The sequence below is a fragment of the Neodiprion lecontei genome, chromosome 4, assembly GCF_021901455.1.
Source record: "Neodiprion lecontei isolate iyNeoLeco1 chromosome 4, iyNeoLeco1.1, whole genome shotgun sequence".
Classification (NCBI taxonomy): Eukaryota; Metazoa; Arthropoda; class Insecta; order Hymenoptera; family Diprionidae; genus Neodiprion; species Neodiprion lecontei.
In genome coordinates, this window is record NC_060263.1 from 35155474 (window position 1) to 35175214 (window position 19741).

The 19741-nt window shown below is 45.3% G+C and overlaps 2 protein-coding genes across 2 annotated transcripts; both read right to left on the minus strand.

Moving 5' to 3' along the window:
* Positions 1-659: 659 nt before the first annotated feature.
* Positions 660-12712, minus strand: LOC107222288. Its single transcript, XM_015661582.2, has 8 exons — positions 12565-12712; positions 10534-11137; positions 9621-9966; positions 5959-5987; positions 4913-4965; positions 4735-4830; positions 3560-3907; positions 660-1917 (listed from the first exon to the last, which is right to left on the minus strand). Exons 1-8 carry the CDS (start codon positions 12574-12576, stop codon positions 1543-1545), a joined length of 1863 nt encoding a protein of 620 aa, XP_015517068.1. The 5' UTR covers positions 12577-12712; the 3' UTR covers positions 660-1542.
* Positions 12713-17761: 5049 nt separating this feature from the next.
* LOC107222296 (cuticle protein 18.7) lies at positions 17762-19005 on the minus strand. The gene is made up of 2 exons (XM_046736114.1): positions 18846-19005; positions 17762-18543 (listed from the first exon to the last, which is right to left on the minus strand). Exons 1-2 carry the CDS (start codon positions 18855-18857, stop codon positions 17875-17877), a joined length of 681 nt encoding a protein of 226 aa, XP_046592070.1. The 5' UTR covers positions 18858-19005; the 3' UTR covers positions 17762-17874.
* Positions 19006-19741: the final 736 nt, after the last annotated feature.

Below are 19741 nucleotides of genomic sequence, written 5' to 3' on the forward strand. Positions count from 1 at the left end.
TCAGAGAATTATCGATTCATCCGAACGTGGACTTGACGAAGAATATATTTATTTGGAACAAGCTTTGTTCGATTGACAGAAAGATGCATTCGCACCCCAATTACGAAGATACACGAGCGTCGCTTTGAATTATTAAATAAAATAATTCATCCCGGTCGGAGAATTCGTTTTGCAATACGAAGCCAGCTTTCTTCGTCTTTCTATTTCTGACGCACCGACCAAAATTCAACGGTTGTCACAACAAGTTACCCAATGGGATCATGGCTGATAAATAATTTTTTTTTCAACGTATATGCATATAATTTCATCTCGAGATCTGCAGTCGATTGCATATGTGTGCGGTGACGTGTTTTTTCCGACAGTTGCACTGCGGGAACGCCCGGATTTCTTATCTCTATAATTGACAGGTTGTTCAGTCACCTTAAGTGCCTCTGTGGAGCGCATGATATGCGCATATTACATTGTCATTATCTTCGTACACAAGAGCGCAAGTGTAATATAGAGTGGCGCGCTGACAACCGGGAGTGTAATATAGATCCTGAAAAGAAAGTGACACGAGAAACTGATCGGGTGAAGAAACTGACGATTTTCGTCGCGGATCTTCGAAATGGATTATTAAAAAAATAAGGAAACAAGGGACGGCGCATGCGAACAGGATATGATAGTATAGTAACATATTGTAATTTATCAAAGGACAAACGTACCTACACGTAAATTATACAATTATTATATCTAAGCGTAGAAAAATTAGTGGCGAAGACATTTCGGCGGTAAGTCGTGATCGAGCCGCGCGCCGGAAGAGACGGAACGAATATCCCTGGTTGAAAGAAGTAATGAAACGAAGGTAAAAACCGTGATAAGTAAAGGACGGTAAAACACGAGCGATGAAGTTACGGCTGTCGGTTTGATCATCAATTCGCTTTCATCGGACTGCGCGTGTTTGTGAAGTGATTTGGTGAAACTCGATTCTTCTCTTCCTTTTGATGAGAGGCCATATCGATGAGATTTTACCGTCGCGTACCTGAGTGAAGCGATCCGAGAAGAGATACAACAGATTAACAGGATGAAATTCAGTCGGTCTGGGCCGATAAAAACGCAATGAAAAAGCCAATCAACTGTTGATCCAATTACAGTTCAACGGAAAAGCAGTTATGCAATGGGAAGATCGAGCTCAACTCATCCGATACGGAATTCGTTTCTAATTTTTGATCGATATTTTTTTTTTTCTATAAACATCTCGCGTCGTTATCGATATAATTTGTGAAATGGATTCGACAAAGGATATTCAAGTATTCGTGTGAACTGTATAATCCTCGAGGTGAGAAAACCGGATGAGATTAGAATTTGGAAAATTGCCCAGAACCGTTTGAACGACCTTTTCGTTTCAACCGGGGAGTTCGAACCTTCGCACCGAGCATGGCAGTGTCCTGGACGAATTCCAAGCTCGTTAGACTCTCCGTAACTTCCTAGATTGCCGAGCATGATGGTATACGGAAAGTCCAACGTGAATCTCAAAACGAGAATAAGGCCCCGTCCTCAACGTCAGTAGTAATAGTTCTCCTCGTAGGACGGTCCTTCCTTCAAAGAATTGTCATCGGACGGCCCTTCCGCCGCGGAATAACCCTGCTGCGAAACCAGCGCCGCGGCTTTTGCGTAGGCCTGAAGGTGCGCCGCTTTGGCCTGAGCAACTTCCGGCGTGTCTATCACCCGCCCTTCGTGATCCAGAGGCGCCGGTGGCCCGTGGTATCCAACGGGGGCGGAATGCGTGTAAGAAACCTGGATCGGTGTCGCGTATCCCGCGTTTCTTTCCGCCGATCCGCCTCTGTAACCACCCTGGTCTTCGTATCCGCCGTACTGGCTGACTATGGAAGCTGCTCGAGCGTGGGCGGCCAGATGAGCGGCCCTGGCGTGGGCGACCTGAGTACGGGAATTGAAGAGACGTGAGTCGTGCGAGTGTTTGGGTATTATTTATGGCGTTGGGTAGAACCGCGCGTCCGGATGATTTGATAATCGATCTCTTGTTTGTCGGAAGAATTTTTCGAGCGTGAAATGGAAATTTATTTTAGGTTTTCTATAAACAGAGTCAATTTTTCATCGCGTATAATGTACTTGGTTGTACACCTTCCGCGATGAATCCATGCGATTATATTTATAATAACTTATTATGACGCGGCGTTGTAACGTGTGGGAGAAAAATTCCTTGGTAAGGAATTAGCACGGTTTCACGTGAGGACGGACTTGTACTCACTATGGAACTTACTTTCACTGTCGCTGAATGAAAGAGACAGACGAGAAAGTGTGAGGTCATGAAATTGGATGTAACGGGAAAATTATATCCTGTATATTCATTCAGCTATTCAGCAGAATCTATTACCCTTGAGTCTTGAAACCTTAGTAAAGTTGTTGACGGTGAAGATTGATTAGCATAAATCTAGCGTGACCAGCTGTTTGCTGACTTCGCGCTCCAGGTAACTCGATCGATTATAATTCACTGCTACGATAGCTGATCCCGAGAATCTTTTATGCGTAATAGTTTTGTGTGTGTGAGGAAAACTTGAAGTATTTGAAGTTAGAAATACTTTCTCAGATTTTTTGGTTTGAAATTAAGGAAAATTAAAAAAAAATTCGTCAGAATCGTCTCGATTTCATTAGTTTGCAAAATTAAATAAACAAAAAATTAACTAAAACAAATTATCGGTATAAAAATGGAATACTTTAGCACAAAAATAAAATTAGAAAAACGTGCGAATGAAATTTAAAAAAATGGTATGCATTTAATTTTATGATTAGCAGATGGAAATAAATGTTGCGACGCCTATTTTCTGACTAACAGAGTAACCTCCGTTCCGGGTTATGATATTAGTGTTCAGTAGAGCGCATAAAAATGACGTTTTGACAAATCGGTTTTTAAAGTTCAAGTACAAGGCGAGCACGAGTCTGAATTAGCTGGTTCTAAGTTGCAACCCACGCGATACTTTCGGACCGTCGCAATTCCTCATTCGATTCCTTATGTGATGCTCGATGTCGGCAAAACAGATTTGGAATAAACAATAACAACGATAATTAAAGGTTCCCAGATAATTGGTGCTACATTTTCAAAATAATCGGGAGAAAAAAGAGACTGTAACAAATACGATATTGATTCTTAGCAACCGAAACCCATTTCAGACCAATTAGAAAAACGTTTCTTTTCAATCGCTAAACATTCTTTACACGTGTATAAGAAATATGTGAAAAATGGCAGACTTGAAAAATATAATCGTCTCCACACGAATGCTGACCAAATTTTTCAACCAAATTGTTTGAACCGCTTTCGAGAATATCCAGCGAAAAGGTTGACGTTAGAGTCGATAAAAATCCTTCTTATTAAAATCGATTGAAAATTAAGCTCGATGTATATATACACATATATGTACTTTTTGAATGAAAAAAAAAAACTCCATCGGGACTGAATGATTGGTTGTCGATGCATGAGATCCCAAAAATGAACCCACTTTTAGCTATAAACCGTCTACTTGCACATCAACACCCCCCCTTAATTCGACTTCTTGTTTCTCACCTCAGGTGTGTCAACGACGCGTCCATCGTGGGCCAGAGGAGCTGGTGGTCCGTGGTAGCTTTGAGAATAGGGTGCGGAATACGCGGCGGCCTCATAAGCGCTAGGCTCCTCGTTGTAGTCGTAAACGGGGCCTTGATCGTAGATCTGGTGTCGTCGTGAGGCCCTCGCAGCGGCGGCCGCGTGAGCAGCCAGATGGGCCGCCTTGGCCTGGGCCACCTCGGGGGTGTCGAGGACCCTTCCGTCGTGGGCCAAGGGTGCGAAGGGTCCCTGGTAGCCGTATCCGGAGGGGGGGATGACCTGGTATCCAGGGGTGGCTGCGACGAGGGAAGCGGCGATGGAGAAGATCGCCTGGAAGTACACAACAGTTTCATTTTTGGGTCCCACGCGTGGTGATTCTCCTCGGCGACGTACAATGGGACGGTTTTTACAATCCTTTTACGCTACTTTTTTTTTTCTTTTCTTTCATGCCCCTCTCTTTGGTTACGACTACCGTCGCGCACGGTCTCGCTGTAGTCCAGATTTCCCTCGGCCATATTTCACGCGGTTTGTACCGCCGACCGCAGATGCGAGGTGAAAACCTGCTCAGGTCTTTTTCAAAAGTTTCTTTCTCTACGTGAGCTGCATAGTCGATTCTCGGAGATGCCTGAACTCCCGGTTGTCGCGATAGCGCTGATCTGTTAGATTTTTGAATTTTTGAATCGCGAAATTAAAGGAAGCATTCATCGGATCACGTGGTTAAAGATATGAAGCTTAACGCGATTGAAATAATTGTTGAAGAGTAATAATTGTCGACATTCTTAATCATGTTATACTTTGATCTGGAATTGATGATCTGAAATTAAGCCCACCAAGAATCGACTTACTTGATCTGTAAAATTGATTTCTGATCATACGGTCTACAGATATTTTTTCTATCAAGCAATGAATTCAATTTCTAACACGAGCACCGTGACTTTTGTACAATTTTAAACATTACTGTATGTATCGGAAGCTCTTTTGAACGAGTTAATCGAACGCTGTTCTAATCAAGGCGTGCTAAGCTTGTTACTTATCTCCCCTATTATCTAATGCTTTGCGTTAATATTCGATTAGTGTTTTTAGTGCAAAAACGATTAATTCTTTCACCTATATACTGCGTGGTTTTAATATATCCTTTGTTATAACGCTGCACTTACAAGTAATTTCATCGCTGCGCTACTAAGACACCACAAACGTGAAACCTTATAGGACTTGGATCGGATAGGAGTGCGCTGGGGACGAGAGAGCCGTCGCTTTTATAGCACCTCAAGTTGGCCTCACCACTACAACAACGTTATAACTCTATCGCCACGCCCAGAAAAATACTCTAATTACCTGGTTATTTCCTAGATCGTAATTGGTCGGCCCTTTGCCGTTCATCTTCAACTCTGGAAAAAAAAAAAAATTACGCAGCAGTGTTAACGATTCAAAAAATACTTTCATCCCTGCGGTTAGGAAGGTCACGTGTGCACAATGCGGCCCCTCATACTTGCAGAAATTATTCTTAAGTTACTTGATGCTATATCCTCATGCTAATTCGACTATCGAGGAACGCCTACGTTATTTTTTGCTCTGATTTATCCGTCGCTCGAAGCAACGAAAATCAATTAATTTTTTATCCATCTTTTGGCACCGAGATTTGTAAACAGTTTGGTCAAATTACAACGCAATAGTTACTCGTCTCGAGTACCTACGCAGAACATTTCAAAGCATTGAAACTGCAGTGATATTTTTCGTGCAATTAAATGTTGAAAAAGGCAATAGTCGAAATGTAACTTGTGCTGGAACCGAATCGTTGAATAATCTTTTTCCAAGCTGAAACCCGATTCTAAAATCCTTGACTTTCAACATGATTCGTATTCCCGAAAACCTGGAAATGGAATAATTCAAATATCCTTCTGTTTTATTTGTAGGTTTTTTGGTTTTCATTTTTTCCTGTTCTTACAGACTTTACCTTTTGCGATATCTCCTAGAAGCCCAGATGATCGCGAATAAAATATGTCAGGGACATTATGCTGCAGTGTTAATAAACGGCACAGTTTGTACATGGGCCCTTTTGTTGCCAAGCCGCAAAATATTATACCTACTACGCATCTATAAGCAATAGTCATAGATCAGAGAAGTTGCTCAAGGCAGTCTTCTTTCCGTCCGATACCCACGTGAAGAAAATCCGCGAGAAAAGAACGACACTGCAACTCGTAGGAGGTGTTGCGTAAAACGTGTAAGAAATTGTGGGTTTCGGATCTGCAAACTTTTTCCGATTATACTTTTATCGCATAAGAATCGATTCTAATTCGTACTCGCAATTTTATTTTGTTTTAAAATGCATCGACGTGCTTTCCCTCATAAACGCAGCGCATTTTTCTTTTCTAATTAATTACCCTTTGTAATATTCGCACAGTTGTTGTAACTTCACATTGCATCAGATTGCGAAAATTCATGTAAGTACGCTCCACGTGTGGTCACGCACATGATTTGCTTGCTACCAAGTTTCTACTCGTTCTATAATTGTTCTTTAATTGTTGGCGAATTCGTCTCGTTGCGAATTGTCAATAAATTTAACGAATCATCGAATAAGGGACGGATTCGTGAACTTTGACCTGGCGTCAATCTCGATCGGCGAACACCTCGTCCACCTTCCTGGCAGGCCACAGCAGGTGTTATTGTTCTTGTGCGGTATTCGTGGCCGCGGATGAGGCAAGGACGCGGTTCGGTTGTGGCATGCACCGTTATTACCATTTGGAATTGAAATGTGGTGAGGACGGCTCAGGTTCAACATGCGTGACGCGAGTGACGTAAGGTGCTGGTGCGGTAATTTGCGTCATCAAAACACGCAGGTTATTTCACTCGAACTGAGAAACAATATGAAATTAGAAAAAGAAAAAAAAAAAAAAATTCCCTGTGATCATAACGGTTAATCGTTATTCATTTTTCGACTAATTTCTATTGTCTTGAGCTCGAACATCGTTCGAAGAATTTAATAATTTAATAAGCAGCGACACTTCTGTTTACAGATTTTTCAAACGACGCAATTAACCTGGGTGCAAAATGTTCAATGATACGATTAGGATTGCACATTTGCGTCTCGATTTACAAATCATAATATTTTTTTTATATTTCAATATTGCACGCGCATGATTAGCGACTGTAATGGAGTGTCGAACCGCGACGATGCGGTATTCGGGATTGTTTCCTTGTTCGTACAAAGTTACAAAACTGCAGATAAATCAGGCTCTCTGTTTTCGAAACAGGACAGGGTACATTTTCTCATTCCTCCAGCCTGAACGCATGATATTATCTACTTATTTGACGTTTGTCAATTTTTCATAAAAATTGGACAGGTGTGACCGAACGTTTCTGCAAATTGCAAGCCTGTCACCTACAACCATGCAAATTAGACGAGGCCTAGACTTCGCGTGTTAATTAATCCCCGCGTCTCGTTGTCGAATCTCTAACGTCGCAACACCTGTAATTCGAATAAAAATTTTCTCGACCGCGTCAGTAGGCAAGCGATAGTTGCACAACGGGGTATAACGTTTGGGTCATGCCGACAACGGCGTTAACGAATCTAAACCTCACGTTGCTCGGGTGCCTGAATTAACGCGTTCACCGATCGGCCGATCATATATTTTACGTGACTCAAACATTATATCTAGTGCTTCGTATTACACTTTTCGCCGCCGCCTCTCACTCGTGTCTATGAATTTTAGAAATCCCTTGATCACCGAAAACGACGATCACCTCGGCCAAAAATCTGGACCACGGTGATCTTAAGCCACTAATTTGAAGGGGCGGACCTCGCCTCGACTTCAGTCGGCTGCCATTCCTCGTAACCTGTAAGTTGATTCGCCTATCTCTTGTAATTTCGATTACACGATACTCATGCACTGCTCAAAAGCCTCGTGAGATTGTTTATGCATCGCGGTTTCAGATCTTTCCGTCGACGAGGCTTGGCCGGCTGTTACTTTTCACGACCTTTCAAATGCAGATCGACTCCACCTCGTGGATCGGGTAAGGGGTGTCCCGTTGAAATAGATCCACTCGAGCATATCTCGAGTCCTGTTTATGGTATTACGATAATTCCCCGACCACGCGTCGTCGGGTTTCAAAGCGCAAACGCGATGGTAACTCGATACTCATCAGCAATTGCTCGCACACGGATAATCCAATGATTAATTACCTGCGGCTACCGTTAAGTCAGCCTAATTTCGTCTCGGATGCTTTCTACAAGCGGTTGCCAGAAACTTGGAAAATCATAAATGTCGCATAATTATATGGCGTTTTGTGTAAGGCGAATCAAAGCCAAAGGGGAACGATTTATCACGCCGCGGAATAAAAGAATCCGATGTTCCGTTCTCCGGCATTTCTTCTCACGTCATCATCTCGATGACCTGTTTCGTAAGATTAATTCTTGACAGCAAATTCACGTAATATATAATATATTAAAAACAATCGCGATGTGAGGCGTGTAGTGTTGTAATACATGAATTCCAAAGATTCGCGATACAGATCGGTAATTTGAGATTTTTGCTCCTAATTTCTTCTCCTTTTTTTTTCCTCAACGTTTTACGATGGCCTCGCCAGTGACCAGCTCCCCTGATTTAAACCACCGTTACGTCATTCTTATACCTAAACCTACGAGGCAACAAAACTGGAGAAAAAAAGCTTCGCGCGCCGCGCGTGTTGCCGCGAAAAAAAGTTGACAAAACTTTCGTGTAATTTTATTATCCTTCTATCGAGTTATGTGAACGGTAATTACGTCATACCTTCACAACGTCGAGTCGATGGATAGTGGCGGAAGTGGAAAAACGGCAATTCCAACTACTTGTTTACGGGGTTCGCGTCCAGGTAAAATTTTCACAGCTCTGAGAAAGAAATTAAACAAACATCAAGATTGTCTGTAACCCTGATATTGAGAGGCGGATTTATAAAGATGCCGCCTATACCCTGTTTTTAAAATTCCTCCTCATTAGTGGCGCTTCTGACGAATTATGGCCGTTAGATCTCAGACGCGAGTCGCTGCAACGGTCCGCGATGTCTACACCGGGTGAAAACGCGTCGTGATCTCTATGATCTCTTGAGTTACACTTACCGCAATCCGCGACAAAATCAAATCGAGGCTAGCCTGTGGTCTATGAGTAATACCTGCCCGCTTCTCGGACTACGTACCAGCCTTCGGTCAACCGTCTGCTATTATTTCTTCAATTTTATCAATTTCCACCAGGCTACAGGCCTCGGTAATATAACATTCGCACATTGAATTCATGAGGAATTCAAAAACACGATGAAAGGAGAGCTTGATTCGCTAACTATACTCGTAGACATTAAAATTGCTTTTGGATCGAGCCACGTTATGTAAATATGTATGCAATGTGAGCAATCGTGTAATTACTCAATTTATATGTGTGAAATTAAGATCGCGCGAATAAAATCACACCCATACGATGGTTTTTTATGGCGAAAAAGTGCAGAAAATCGTTCGCTCTGTCAAACTTTTACGACAAACTTCCGCAACCCTTCAACGCAGAGAGTAAATTCGGAGCAAAGTATCCGTTTCTAGAAACGCAGGGTGATCCTGACCCTGGACGGTCTGGTTTTTAGTACAGTAACGAATTCCTAGATTGGTTTTTCAGAACTTGATGATTGAACAAGTGTCAAGTGCTTGTTAACATTTTTGGCAAAAAGATCGGGATTATAGCGAATAGCTGCCAATCAGTTTATTACCGTGAGTAAGAATTGAGACAATTGATCGTTAGTACCAGGCTGAACAAACGCACGGGATGATTACATCACGTTTCCATTGGGAAACAGAATTATTTGGCGGTTTGTTTGATACGGGCTGGAGTACAATTGCGCAACGGTTCAGGGATTAGAAAACGTGGGTGGTGCATATCTCGATTGTTACAATGGGAAATTTGTATATAAAACAATTTATTGGCCTAGCGTTATTTACAGTACGTCGATTATTCGCGGGGCGTTATATGCCGGTTCTTCACTCCCCGTCTTCTCCTCCCCCTCCTTACTCTTCCTTTTATCACTTTACCAATGTGGTTGGTATCCCTGGGCCGATTGGAAGGCCCTCTGTGGCTGCTGGTAGGCCTGCTGGGGCTGGTAAGAAGCTTGTTGGGGCTGGTACGAGGTCGCCGCAGCGTGAGCTGCAAGGTGAGCTGCCGTGGCCTGAGCCACTTCCGGTGTCTCGACGACGCGACCGTCCCTGTCAGTCGGGGCTGGGGCGTCGTAACGGATCGGAGAAGAGGCTGCTGGGGCTGCAGCGTAGCCTCGGGCACCCTGAGAGTAGGATCCGGGTCCGGCGTAGGACCTCACGTTGGGGGCGGCGTTGTACTGGGGGGCGGCTGGGGCGCTGTACCTTTGGGGAGCGGCTGCGTATTCTGAAGAGGAAGGCAAGGTGAGAAAATGAGATGAATAAGAGGCTCGTTGAATGAGTTTTTTTCTGTTTTTGTTTCAACTGTTCGAGCTCATCTGCCTTAGAGACGTCCAGAGTATCGTGAAAAACTCGAGAGATAGATTGATCGTGAGTTTGGCGTTCCAAAATATCGATTGAACATCGGAGGTTTGAAGTACGATAACAAATCACTTCTTTATAGAGGAATTACGGACGCGTTTAAAAACTTATTTATCTGGGACTCTATTGATCGAGACCGTTTGTAGAAACCGGTTTCACCTCGCTGTTGCGTCAGTCGTTCGTTTCGCGGTTCTGAAACGTTACCCGCTGAGACGTCAGTCAGCGTACGCACACCATAATCCTGACCTACGAGGTCGCTAGAAGTCTCATTCGCGACTTGGTGATCCTCGAGCTAAGTAACTCCCTACTCCCTACTGTGACCAAAGCTCTGTGAAAATTAAGAAATCAAGTTCGGTCCGACTTCCTGTTCTTTCCGTCAAAATAAAGAAAACGAACGGGACCTCAGCCACTCCATCTCCCGCGCATTACTCACCCTGGCCATTGTAGTCCTCGGCTCCACCGTATTTGTAGGCGCGTGCCTCGGCCTCGGCGAGCTGAGCAAGACGGGCAGACTTAAGGGCGGCAACCTCCGGGGTGTCGATCACGGTTCCATCCTCAGCGAGGGGCGCTGGGACGAAGGCGGACTTGGTAGCCGGGGCGTTGTAGGCCTTGGGGGCCGAGTAACTCGGGCCGTTGTACTGCTGGGGTGCCGAGTAGGCCTGGGGTGCGGGGGCGGCGTAAGAGGGTGCGGGACTCGCGTAGACGGGGGCCGGGCTGGCGTAAGCTGGCCGAGAGTAGGGGGCGGGTGTCGGGCCGGCGGCGTAGGCGCCGAGACCCTGGGAAGCGTAGCCACCCTGGACGCCCTGCTGGTGGGCCTTCTCCTCGGCGGCGCGAGCCGCGGCTCTGGCGTACTCCGCGAAGTGAGCCGCCTTGGCCTGCGCCACCTCCGGGGTGTCGATCACGCTTCCATCCTCACCGACCGGCGCCGGTGGCGCGTACTGCACGGCGCCTCCCGCAGGTCCGACACCGTGGCCTCCGTAGGCCGGTGATCCGGAGTATCCTGCGCTGCACGAGGAGGCCAGAGCCACGAGGACGATCTGCGAACGGACAATGGTCGAATGGTTACAACGCGCGATTCGTAATCTGGGCGAAATATGCACTCTGTTCGGAGAAAACTGGGTCCGATTGGCCTTGGTATCGCGGGACCAAGGTGCTCTGGTTAACACGGACAAAAGTTACAGTCGTCTCAGGCATGACTAGGTGAAAATAACTGGGTCTTGTCGTGATTTGCAGGTTCTGTACTACGGGCTGTACCGGTTAACAGGTACGCTGTGGATGTCACAGGGTTTTACCATGCACACCATCGTCCAGTCTAATATTAAATTCTGTACGTCTCGAGTGTCTTGCGAGGGGAAAAGATGAGGTGTTTTGGAGACCGTGGAACGCGGAAGGCGATCAAAACGGACAGTGAATTTCCCGAGTATGTGTACGTGTGTGCCTGGACGAGTATAAATTTTTATTTGTGTCGTTGTTGATTTGCCGCGATCGGTTTTGACGTTTCAAGGCAACCAGGATGTCGGTGATTTCGTTGTCTAGTCTCGGCATATCGTTGTCCGTAGATGGGAGAGTGGCGCCAAAGCAGTCACGGACTCACACTTGTCAACTGTCCGCTATACCTTGATCGATGATCGAGGAGAGATCGGACTGAATCGAAGTAGAGAGCGTTGCACCTCGATCAATTGGATCCTCGTTGTGCAACGATGGACTCACACTGGCGCCGTGACATTGTCGTTCGAAGAATACTAATTTGCCGAGGTGAACGCAGCATTTTTTTCACGTAACACAGGATTTTACGAAACCATCAAAGAGATCCCACGTAGCGAATATCAGAAACGATAATATGAAGCGATAATTCGAATAGCTGGGGTTCGATTATGACAGAAATTGACAGCTTCAGCGAAGGCTGACAAAATCTGCAGACCCTCGTTTAGCTTGGGTGCAGCGCATATTGACGAAACGATGCGTAAATAGGTACCTACACAGTGAAATTGCTTTGAATCCGTATCGAGTTTCACAGTAAAACCGTTCCAAGTCTAACGATCTGTATAGGTCATGAGAACGCGTCCGTCAGTGAAATGAAATAATACGGGTGTGGAAGCACGGAAGAGAAAGACCAGATGATCTTTCGGAATTGGAAGAGTGGGCGCGTTCGTGCAGCAGGCATCGCAAGTGCAAACGGTGCGGTGCAGCGGCAAGAAATTGCTCGCGAAATATCAGAGGTTAAAATTAGCCCTCGCATGAATAACGAGTAAGAAGTCGGTGCTGTTATCAGTTCACCTTGAAGCGAGGTGGAAAAGCTTGACCAGCAACGACGAATCACGGTGACAGTTAAATCGGGGCGACGAAAGGTGTGGGGGGCAGGGCGGTTGCCAGGTTTAGTGATAAGTGATGGGGGGGGGGGATGGTGACGCTGTGAGAGGCGGGCAACACCTTTCACTTTCCTTTGTTTCTTAAGGCGACTTACCAGACGGTTCATGGTGACGGTTACTTGGCGTGTACTGTACTTGGGGAATGGTACTGCAATCTGAATAGCGCTGCTGGCGGCCAGTACTCGCTATCTCTCCTCTCGATTCCGTCTGTGTTCATGGAGGACGGTGAGAGTTCCTTTTATACGTGGCCCCCTCCCGCACATATAGCGATCGGCAAATCGGTTCCCGATGGAAAAGGACCACGCCCGCACCCCAATGTTAACCCGACTCTGCCTCGCTTCGATTCGCTTCGCTCCGGTGCGCCTCGACTTCAACGGCCCCAAGTACGACCTTGACATTTGCCCGACGACGAGGCGGTCGTTACTTCTGGCCTCTGACGCTGGACCTCGGCGAAGCCCTGCGGCACCTTGCCTTATCTACCTCCACGTACGATGCACGGCACGCGTGTGTATCTCTGGCTGCTACTTGTGGTGGTCAATCGCGAATTATCACGATATCCTAACGACCCGGGATCTGCATAAGGCATTCGACCACCGGCGTCGAGGTAAGCCGGGAATGAAGCAATGCGATCCTTCGGCTGCCTCGTCTAAAGTTCAGGAGAGGAAACAAAGACGTTGAACAAAGGCAATGCGTTAGAATCGAACCAGTTTCAACTCGTACGTGAACTTCTTCAGTGGTTATATTCTGCCGGATGAAACACTCGCTGACGGTTTTTCGCACGATCGGTGGGAAGTAAAGCTTCCGCGTGTCATATCCACGTTTCTGCCTGACGGAGATGTCGATTTCGAGAGAAATAAGGAAAAAAAAAAAAAAAAAATGGTACAGATGCTAAACCAAAGCGGTAACGCAGGCGGATACTGCCTGTGACTGACAATATCGATTTGTTATCTGATTCGATCTCGGCATATATAGGATACATTTTTACTCGTTGAAAAGCACGTTGTCTCTACGGCAAGTCTTGCTTATCTTTATCATATTGGCAATCGGTACAACAATTGGCCGGGTGTAATTGTGATTGGTGACCCGCGTTGAGTAGATCGAATTAAGCGCACCCACGTGTATCTGTACGATACGTCATTCGATAAAACGTAGTGGTTTGAAAATTTAGTCAAGCGAATTGGGTTGATGGTTGGGTACCTACCTACTTACACTTTTATTATAGCACATTACGCTTTTTCTAATTAGATCGTTGAAATTCCGCAAGATGCCGTAATTCTTTTTGAATCTAGGTGAGTCGCGTTATGTCACACGCCACAGAGTTGGGAAACATTATATTTTTCAGAGGTGTAGAGGTTTTGACCGTGTTGTAATTCGCACGACCTGAACTCATGTTTCCTCGTTTTATTAAGGAGCGCGATACGCACGCTGAGGCAACATTCTTGTTTCAATCTCTTGTTCGTGTTTTTTTTTTTTTTTTTTTTCGTTCCCCGTCGACGTTTTGCAACGGTCCTCTGCAACTTTCTGAGAAAGTTGCAGAGGACCTCAAAATTTCTGAGACAGTGCAATACTTTTGCGGATGTAATTCTAACGCGCGAATATGGCTCATACTTCTCTATCACGCCAAGATCTCTGCTGCGAGAAGAAACCGAAATTTGGGTGTCGTGGCGGTTGACACAAACTTGAGCTACTTGCATTACAGAGATGTGAAGATGATTGCTCAAACTGATTGGCCAAAGGTACGGCAGTGACGGTTTGTCACAGCTTCATAGACACGGATCAGCGCAATTTCGTTGGTAAAAATTAACCACAAGCGATTGAAACGGCTGCATGCATATCTCGTGAAACCCGAGAAGCCCGCGCGTTTATACTGCACGGTTCGCTGATCTTTAGCAATTTAATCAGAGCCCTGTAAACAATTGTTTGTTATGCCGCGTATTGACGAATGGGTTCCGACGTGGTGAAAATGGTCCTGAATTCAATATCCCGACTGTCGAGATTAATTCTCTAAGGCATCCACGCCCACGTCTTACACCGGTCTTTATTGTCGACGCGGTGTTGAACCATGCAGCTGTGTAGAACTAAGGTTGAGGCCTTGAAGTACTTGCTCCGCTTCACAGAAAATCCAATTTCATCCTACCTCGGAATTGAATTTGAAGCCTGTATCCGCATTGTGAGACTGTTGCGATCGACGTGCGAAGTGTGCGAAGATCGGTAGGCAAACCGAATGCGTTGTCTGTGTTTCAACTCTCTAAATATGAATCAGATGTAAGTGTACTACTGAAAGAAGTCAGGTAATCAATGAAAAATTGTGGAAAAGTCACCGAATAGTCAGTGCGCACTGGTTTTTTCCAGCGGTGAACTTACAACTGGAAATCGATCATATTTTCACTGATTCAAATTTAGAGAGAAGTGTGTGAAATTCACACTCCATGCGGCTACCGAACGACCGTTTCTTACAGGTTTAATGGTTTCGCCAACGAAGTCAGACGGCGGCAGGCAAGGTGGATATAAAAATGAATAACACAGCTAAATGCTATAAGAATGAACGCGCGATTACGTCCGGCACAAAATCGTTTCTACGTGAGTCAACTCCGATCGCGTAATGCGAACATTTTTCGTCATGTTTTCGTATTTCTAACGATATTCGACACATTGTACTCCTTCACGGGTATAAACGCGAAAAACTCAGAAGATCACGACGTGTAACAGATCTTCAAGCGTAAAGGAACCGTAGGTCGTGGGCAAAAAGCGCCGATAAAACTACTTGTATGAAATTTAGAAATTCGAAGACTCTGCAAAGAAACCGTGCACTTATAAGCTGTTTGTATGTTGACACGTAACTTCTTACAACGGTGAATTTTTCACGCGCTCCAACTTCTCATGGAGACACGTTGATAATTCGATTGTGCAATGCATCGAAATGATCCAGAAGTCACTCACACATCGTCGCCACCGGCATTGCCATGCTCGGACCGAGCATCCGCAGCCATGATTGGAGGCCGGTGACTGGCACCGTAGATAATCGAACCTCATCGAGGCACGATCTGAGATCACCTTCCGGAGATGTCTTTTCATTCAATCTATACAAAAGAAGAACGTTTTGGCTTCCTTTTGGTCTGAACGGTGGCAGTGGTTGCTTTATTCGTGGAATGGGATGATTGGAATTGCGTCACTGAACGAACGTCGCCGCAGTGTCCGTTTGATAACGCTTTACCCTTAGACCGCATACTCTTATCTTGGCTTCGCGTCTTGTTTTCCTTACGGTATATTATCAAAAATATCATCATTTTCTAAGAAGCTTAAACGTTCTGTAAAGTATCGATTATGAATATGGATCGACAAGGTTAGAGCTGCGATTTTGTTAGGTGGAATTTAGATTTATCAGCTCGGTCGACCTTAGACCGGGAAATGATTTTATGGCTAACGAAACATTGAATCATTTCTGGTATAATTGGAATTATTATTCACTACCGGAACGGATGAGGATAAAATATTTATATCTAATCAAGACCACTTTGCCTCGGCTGTTTTGTTGAATTTGAAATTTATTGACTTTCCGGTATGTAGTTAACGTCGCTTTAATTGTTGACTTATGCCTAGACTGAAAAAAAATTAACAGCACCATTGGTGAGTAGTTCAGAAAATTGATAATTTCTAATCATTACACACTATTCCAGCATGTCTTGACTTTCGAAGGTGCACTCCGATGTGGACAGCTCGTGTTTGTGTTAGATCAGTTTTTTTCTCCGCACGTTTCTTGTCCTGCGTACGTTATATATATATACACACACATATATATATATACGTTTCTCGTTTAATGCGGAATTTAGATTGAACTTGCGTAATCGGAATTTATTCAGAAAATACGATCGGCATATTAGCAATACGTTGACGTAATAAAATACAATTTTCCTAATCGCACGGACTCTGAATGTGCCTCGATCGAATATACTCGTAAATACGCTATTGAACGTGAAGTGTTGAAATTGAAGAGAATTAACAAAGGCAATAACTGCCATTTTTCATACAAATTCAAGCAATAAATAACTATGCAGCGAAGAAATAACAGTTTTCCTTCGTTTCTTTAGATTCGTCGTTGCAGGCACTTACGGCTTTTTTGAACTCTCCTCTACAATTAGGGGAACACGAAAAGCTGCAAAAAAAAAAAAAAAAAAGAAACGTGCGAAATTCGCGACATTCACATTTTGGTATTTTTTACCTCCCGTGTGAATTTGACAGTCGGCGAAATTCGAGAAAGAATGCAGCCATTGTGTCCGACTGAATGGGAGTATATTTCACACTCAGGGTTATATGTATACCCACACGTGATATACATACGTAACCGTACGTAACGCGTATCGCGAAAAGATTTTTATCTCCACTGGTGAACCACGTTACCGTTCCTGTAGAATATAACTTACATACACCAACAATTGATTAATGTAACACTGTCCGAACGATCGAACGGAATGCCTTTTGTTACGCGAAAAGAATAAGATAAAATATATTTGCACATTCTGCACCGTAGGTACTTTCTGCAGTCGAGGACGATAAATAACGATAAGAGTGGGCGATCATTGTTTCGTCATTATTTTTTACACGGCATTTTTTATACACGACACCTTGCATAAGTTGTATAACTCAATTTTAAACCGGCGTTGATGTGTATGCGTGCAGCCAGGAATCGGGGATTAAAGTCGATTGTTCGGTGCTTACAATACCTAGGTCAGGACTCGAATTCTGCTGCTCGGTGCAATAAAGAGTAGCCTTCGTTTCGCGGAACAGGTCGTGTCATCATCCGTTTGCAGAGGCTGCAAATCACCCGCAAAAGAACCGACATAGGATGCGATTATTCGCATGAGGACCGGAGCAGTCCCGTAATGTGAAAATGAGTTATCTGAAATTTGACGCGACGCTGATTTCACAGATTGGATTCAAATTCCTGAATTTAACATCGGTCATTCAAGTTGAACGAGTCAAAGAGCAGTGATACTCGCGACAAGACGAGTTCGATAACTTCTTTCCGAGGTAAGATTTCAGTTACCCCTTCAGCTATAGTAGTATGAATATAGTAATACCAACACATTAAAAAAGCTGAAGTGATCCTTGAAGCATCTAAATGTTAGTTGTACATGTACCCAGAAGAAATTTTTTCTACTATTCGCAAATTTTCATTTGAATCACTGAATTTTTTCGACTCTCTTGGGTATTTTTTTTTTTTTTTAGTTAGCATGATGAGACATATAAGATATTATCCTACAGCAGGTATATGGAGTAAAGCGAAACATCAGGTTTAATTTTCGAATGGTTTCAGGTGTGTATTTAAAAAAGGAACCGTATATACAGATAAGAAATCGGATCAGTCTGCCCTCGGGTTAGTCCCTCGGTCTGACGGGGTTGAAATTTTACCAAGCGTGAGCTTGGGCGGCGGCGGCGGCGTGAGCGGCGAGATGGGCAGCCTTGGCCTGAGCGACCTCAGGGGTCTCTACGACGCGTCCGTCGTGTCCGAGGGGGGCGGCGTATCCGTATTCGTGTACATAGGCAGCAGGGGCGGCAGCGTAGCCGTAGTGGCCGTGGGCGGCGGCGGCGGCCTTGGCGTGTTCGGCGAGGTGGGCAGCCTTGGCCTGAGCGACCTCAGGGGTCTCAACGACGCGTCCATCGTGTCCGAGGGGTGCGGCGGCGGCGTATCCGTATCCGGTGTAAGCAGCGGGGGCGGGGGCGGCGGCGGCAGAAGCGGCCCTGGCGTACTCGGCGAAGTGCGCAGCCTTGGCATGGGCGACTTCGGGGGTGTCGACAACGCGACCATCGGCGGCCAGAGGGGCGGCGGCATGGCCGTATCCGTATCCGGGGTAGGCGGCGGGGGCAGGTCCGTAGGCATGGCCGGGGGCGGCAGCGGCGGCGGCGGCCTTGGCGTACTCGGCAAAGTGCACGGCCTTGGCGTGCGCCACCTCGGGGGTGTCGACGACGCGGCCGTCGGCTGCCAGCGGCGCCGCGACGCCGTAGTAACCGCCGTAGGCCAACGGCAGTCCTAGGTTACCGGCCTGAGCCACGGCGAAGAGAAAAGAGAAGACGATCTGGAAAGAGAAGAAGAGGTGAGTTGTGGCTGTCGAACGGTCACGTGGAGCCGGAATATCAGGTTGTGCCAAAGGAAGGATGTCCGAAAACTTTTCTAGTCACTGATCAAAGCAAATGGACTACTTTCAGTGATCGAACCATCGAACGTTTCGTTCACTGGGGATTCAAGTACTATGCCAAGACACTGTTCAAATAGCTGTTGTACAAACTCTCTTCAAGTATAGGCGAGTTCAACTTTGAGTTAACGATTTTCCGCACTAATCTTCCGCCGCAAAAGCGACTACTCTAACTTTACACTCACCAGGGGGTGCATGTTGATAGTTTTGAGTTAGCGCTGCTGGATATCCAGTACTCGCTAGTTGCGGTTGCGTTGTGCTGATCTGGGAGCCTGGATGATCTTTTATAGCGGTGTCTATCCTGCCGATTGAGCCCCCACCGATCGCAACAACGCCCAAAGGTTTGGGTACTTGCTGATATTTGACATTGACATTTCCGCGGCGGGAAGCTCTTTATGGAGCTCTCAATATCGCAAATCCAGATCACACTTACTCGGAGACACATTCCACAGCTTAGGCGAAACGGACCAAGGTCTCGCACAGGTCTCGTTGCCACGCGGTTTTATTCAAACGGGTTCGATAGACCGATCTAGTCCCAACGACCTTCGCGTTGCACCAAATACCCGGTACCAATATTACCTTCCAATTACGCCTGTGGGTACTTCGAACTCCCGCGAGCCACTTTGAACCTGAATTCATCGAGGAACCGGGCCTTTCGACGTTTTCTCATTTGGTCGACATCACTATCACTGAATTAGAATTCCCGAGGCATTGGCGATTCGCCAGAGGACACGGTCTAGGTGGAAGATTTGACTGATTCGATTTCAGGTTGAGAGAAAAAAATCTAGGCAACAATAATGGTAATAAAAAAAAATGTAGAGCATATACTGGTTAGTTTATTATTCATTACTTATACGCACGTACATGCATAAATCGCGATATTAATGCAAATCGCATGTTTATAAAATCCGATTTTAATCTGGTCCCCAAAGCTAATAAACTGTTCATGAATATTTATGAATGAGAACCATGTTTGATTTGTTGCAGGTCTGGGTACCCGGCTGCACTTGTGCGTGCGATATGCTATTCTTTGCGGGTGCATGGTAATAATTTCTGCAGGATTATCTCCAAATATGTAAAG

What these genes read in the sequence shown, in the direction of transcription:
- LOC107222288 (XM_015661582.2), bottom strand. An exon ending in CTGTGCGAATATTACAAAGG is followed by an intron (nt 4,966 to 5,958) that starts GTAATTAATTAG and finishes TTTTTTTTCCAG; the next exon opens with AGTTGAAGATGAACGGCAAA. An exon ending in ACGATCTAGGAAATAACCAG is followed by an intron (nt 4,831 to 4,912) that starts GTAATTAGAGTA and finishes GTGCTATAAAAG; the next exon opens with CGACGGCTCTCTCGTCCCCA.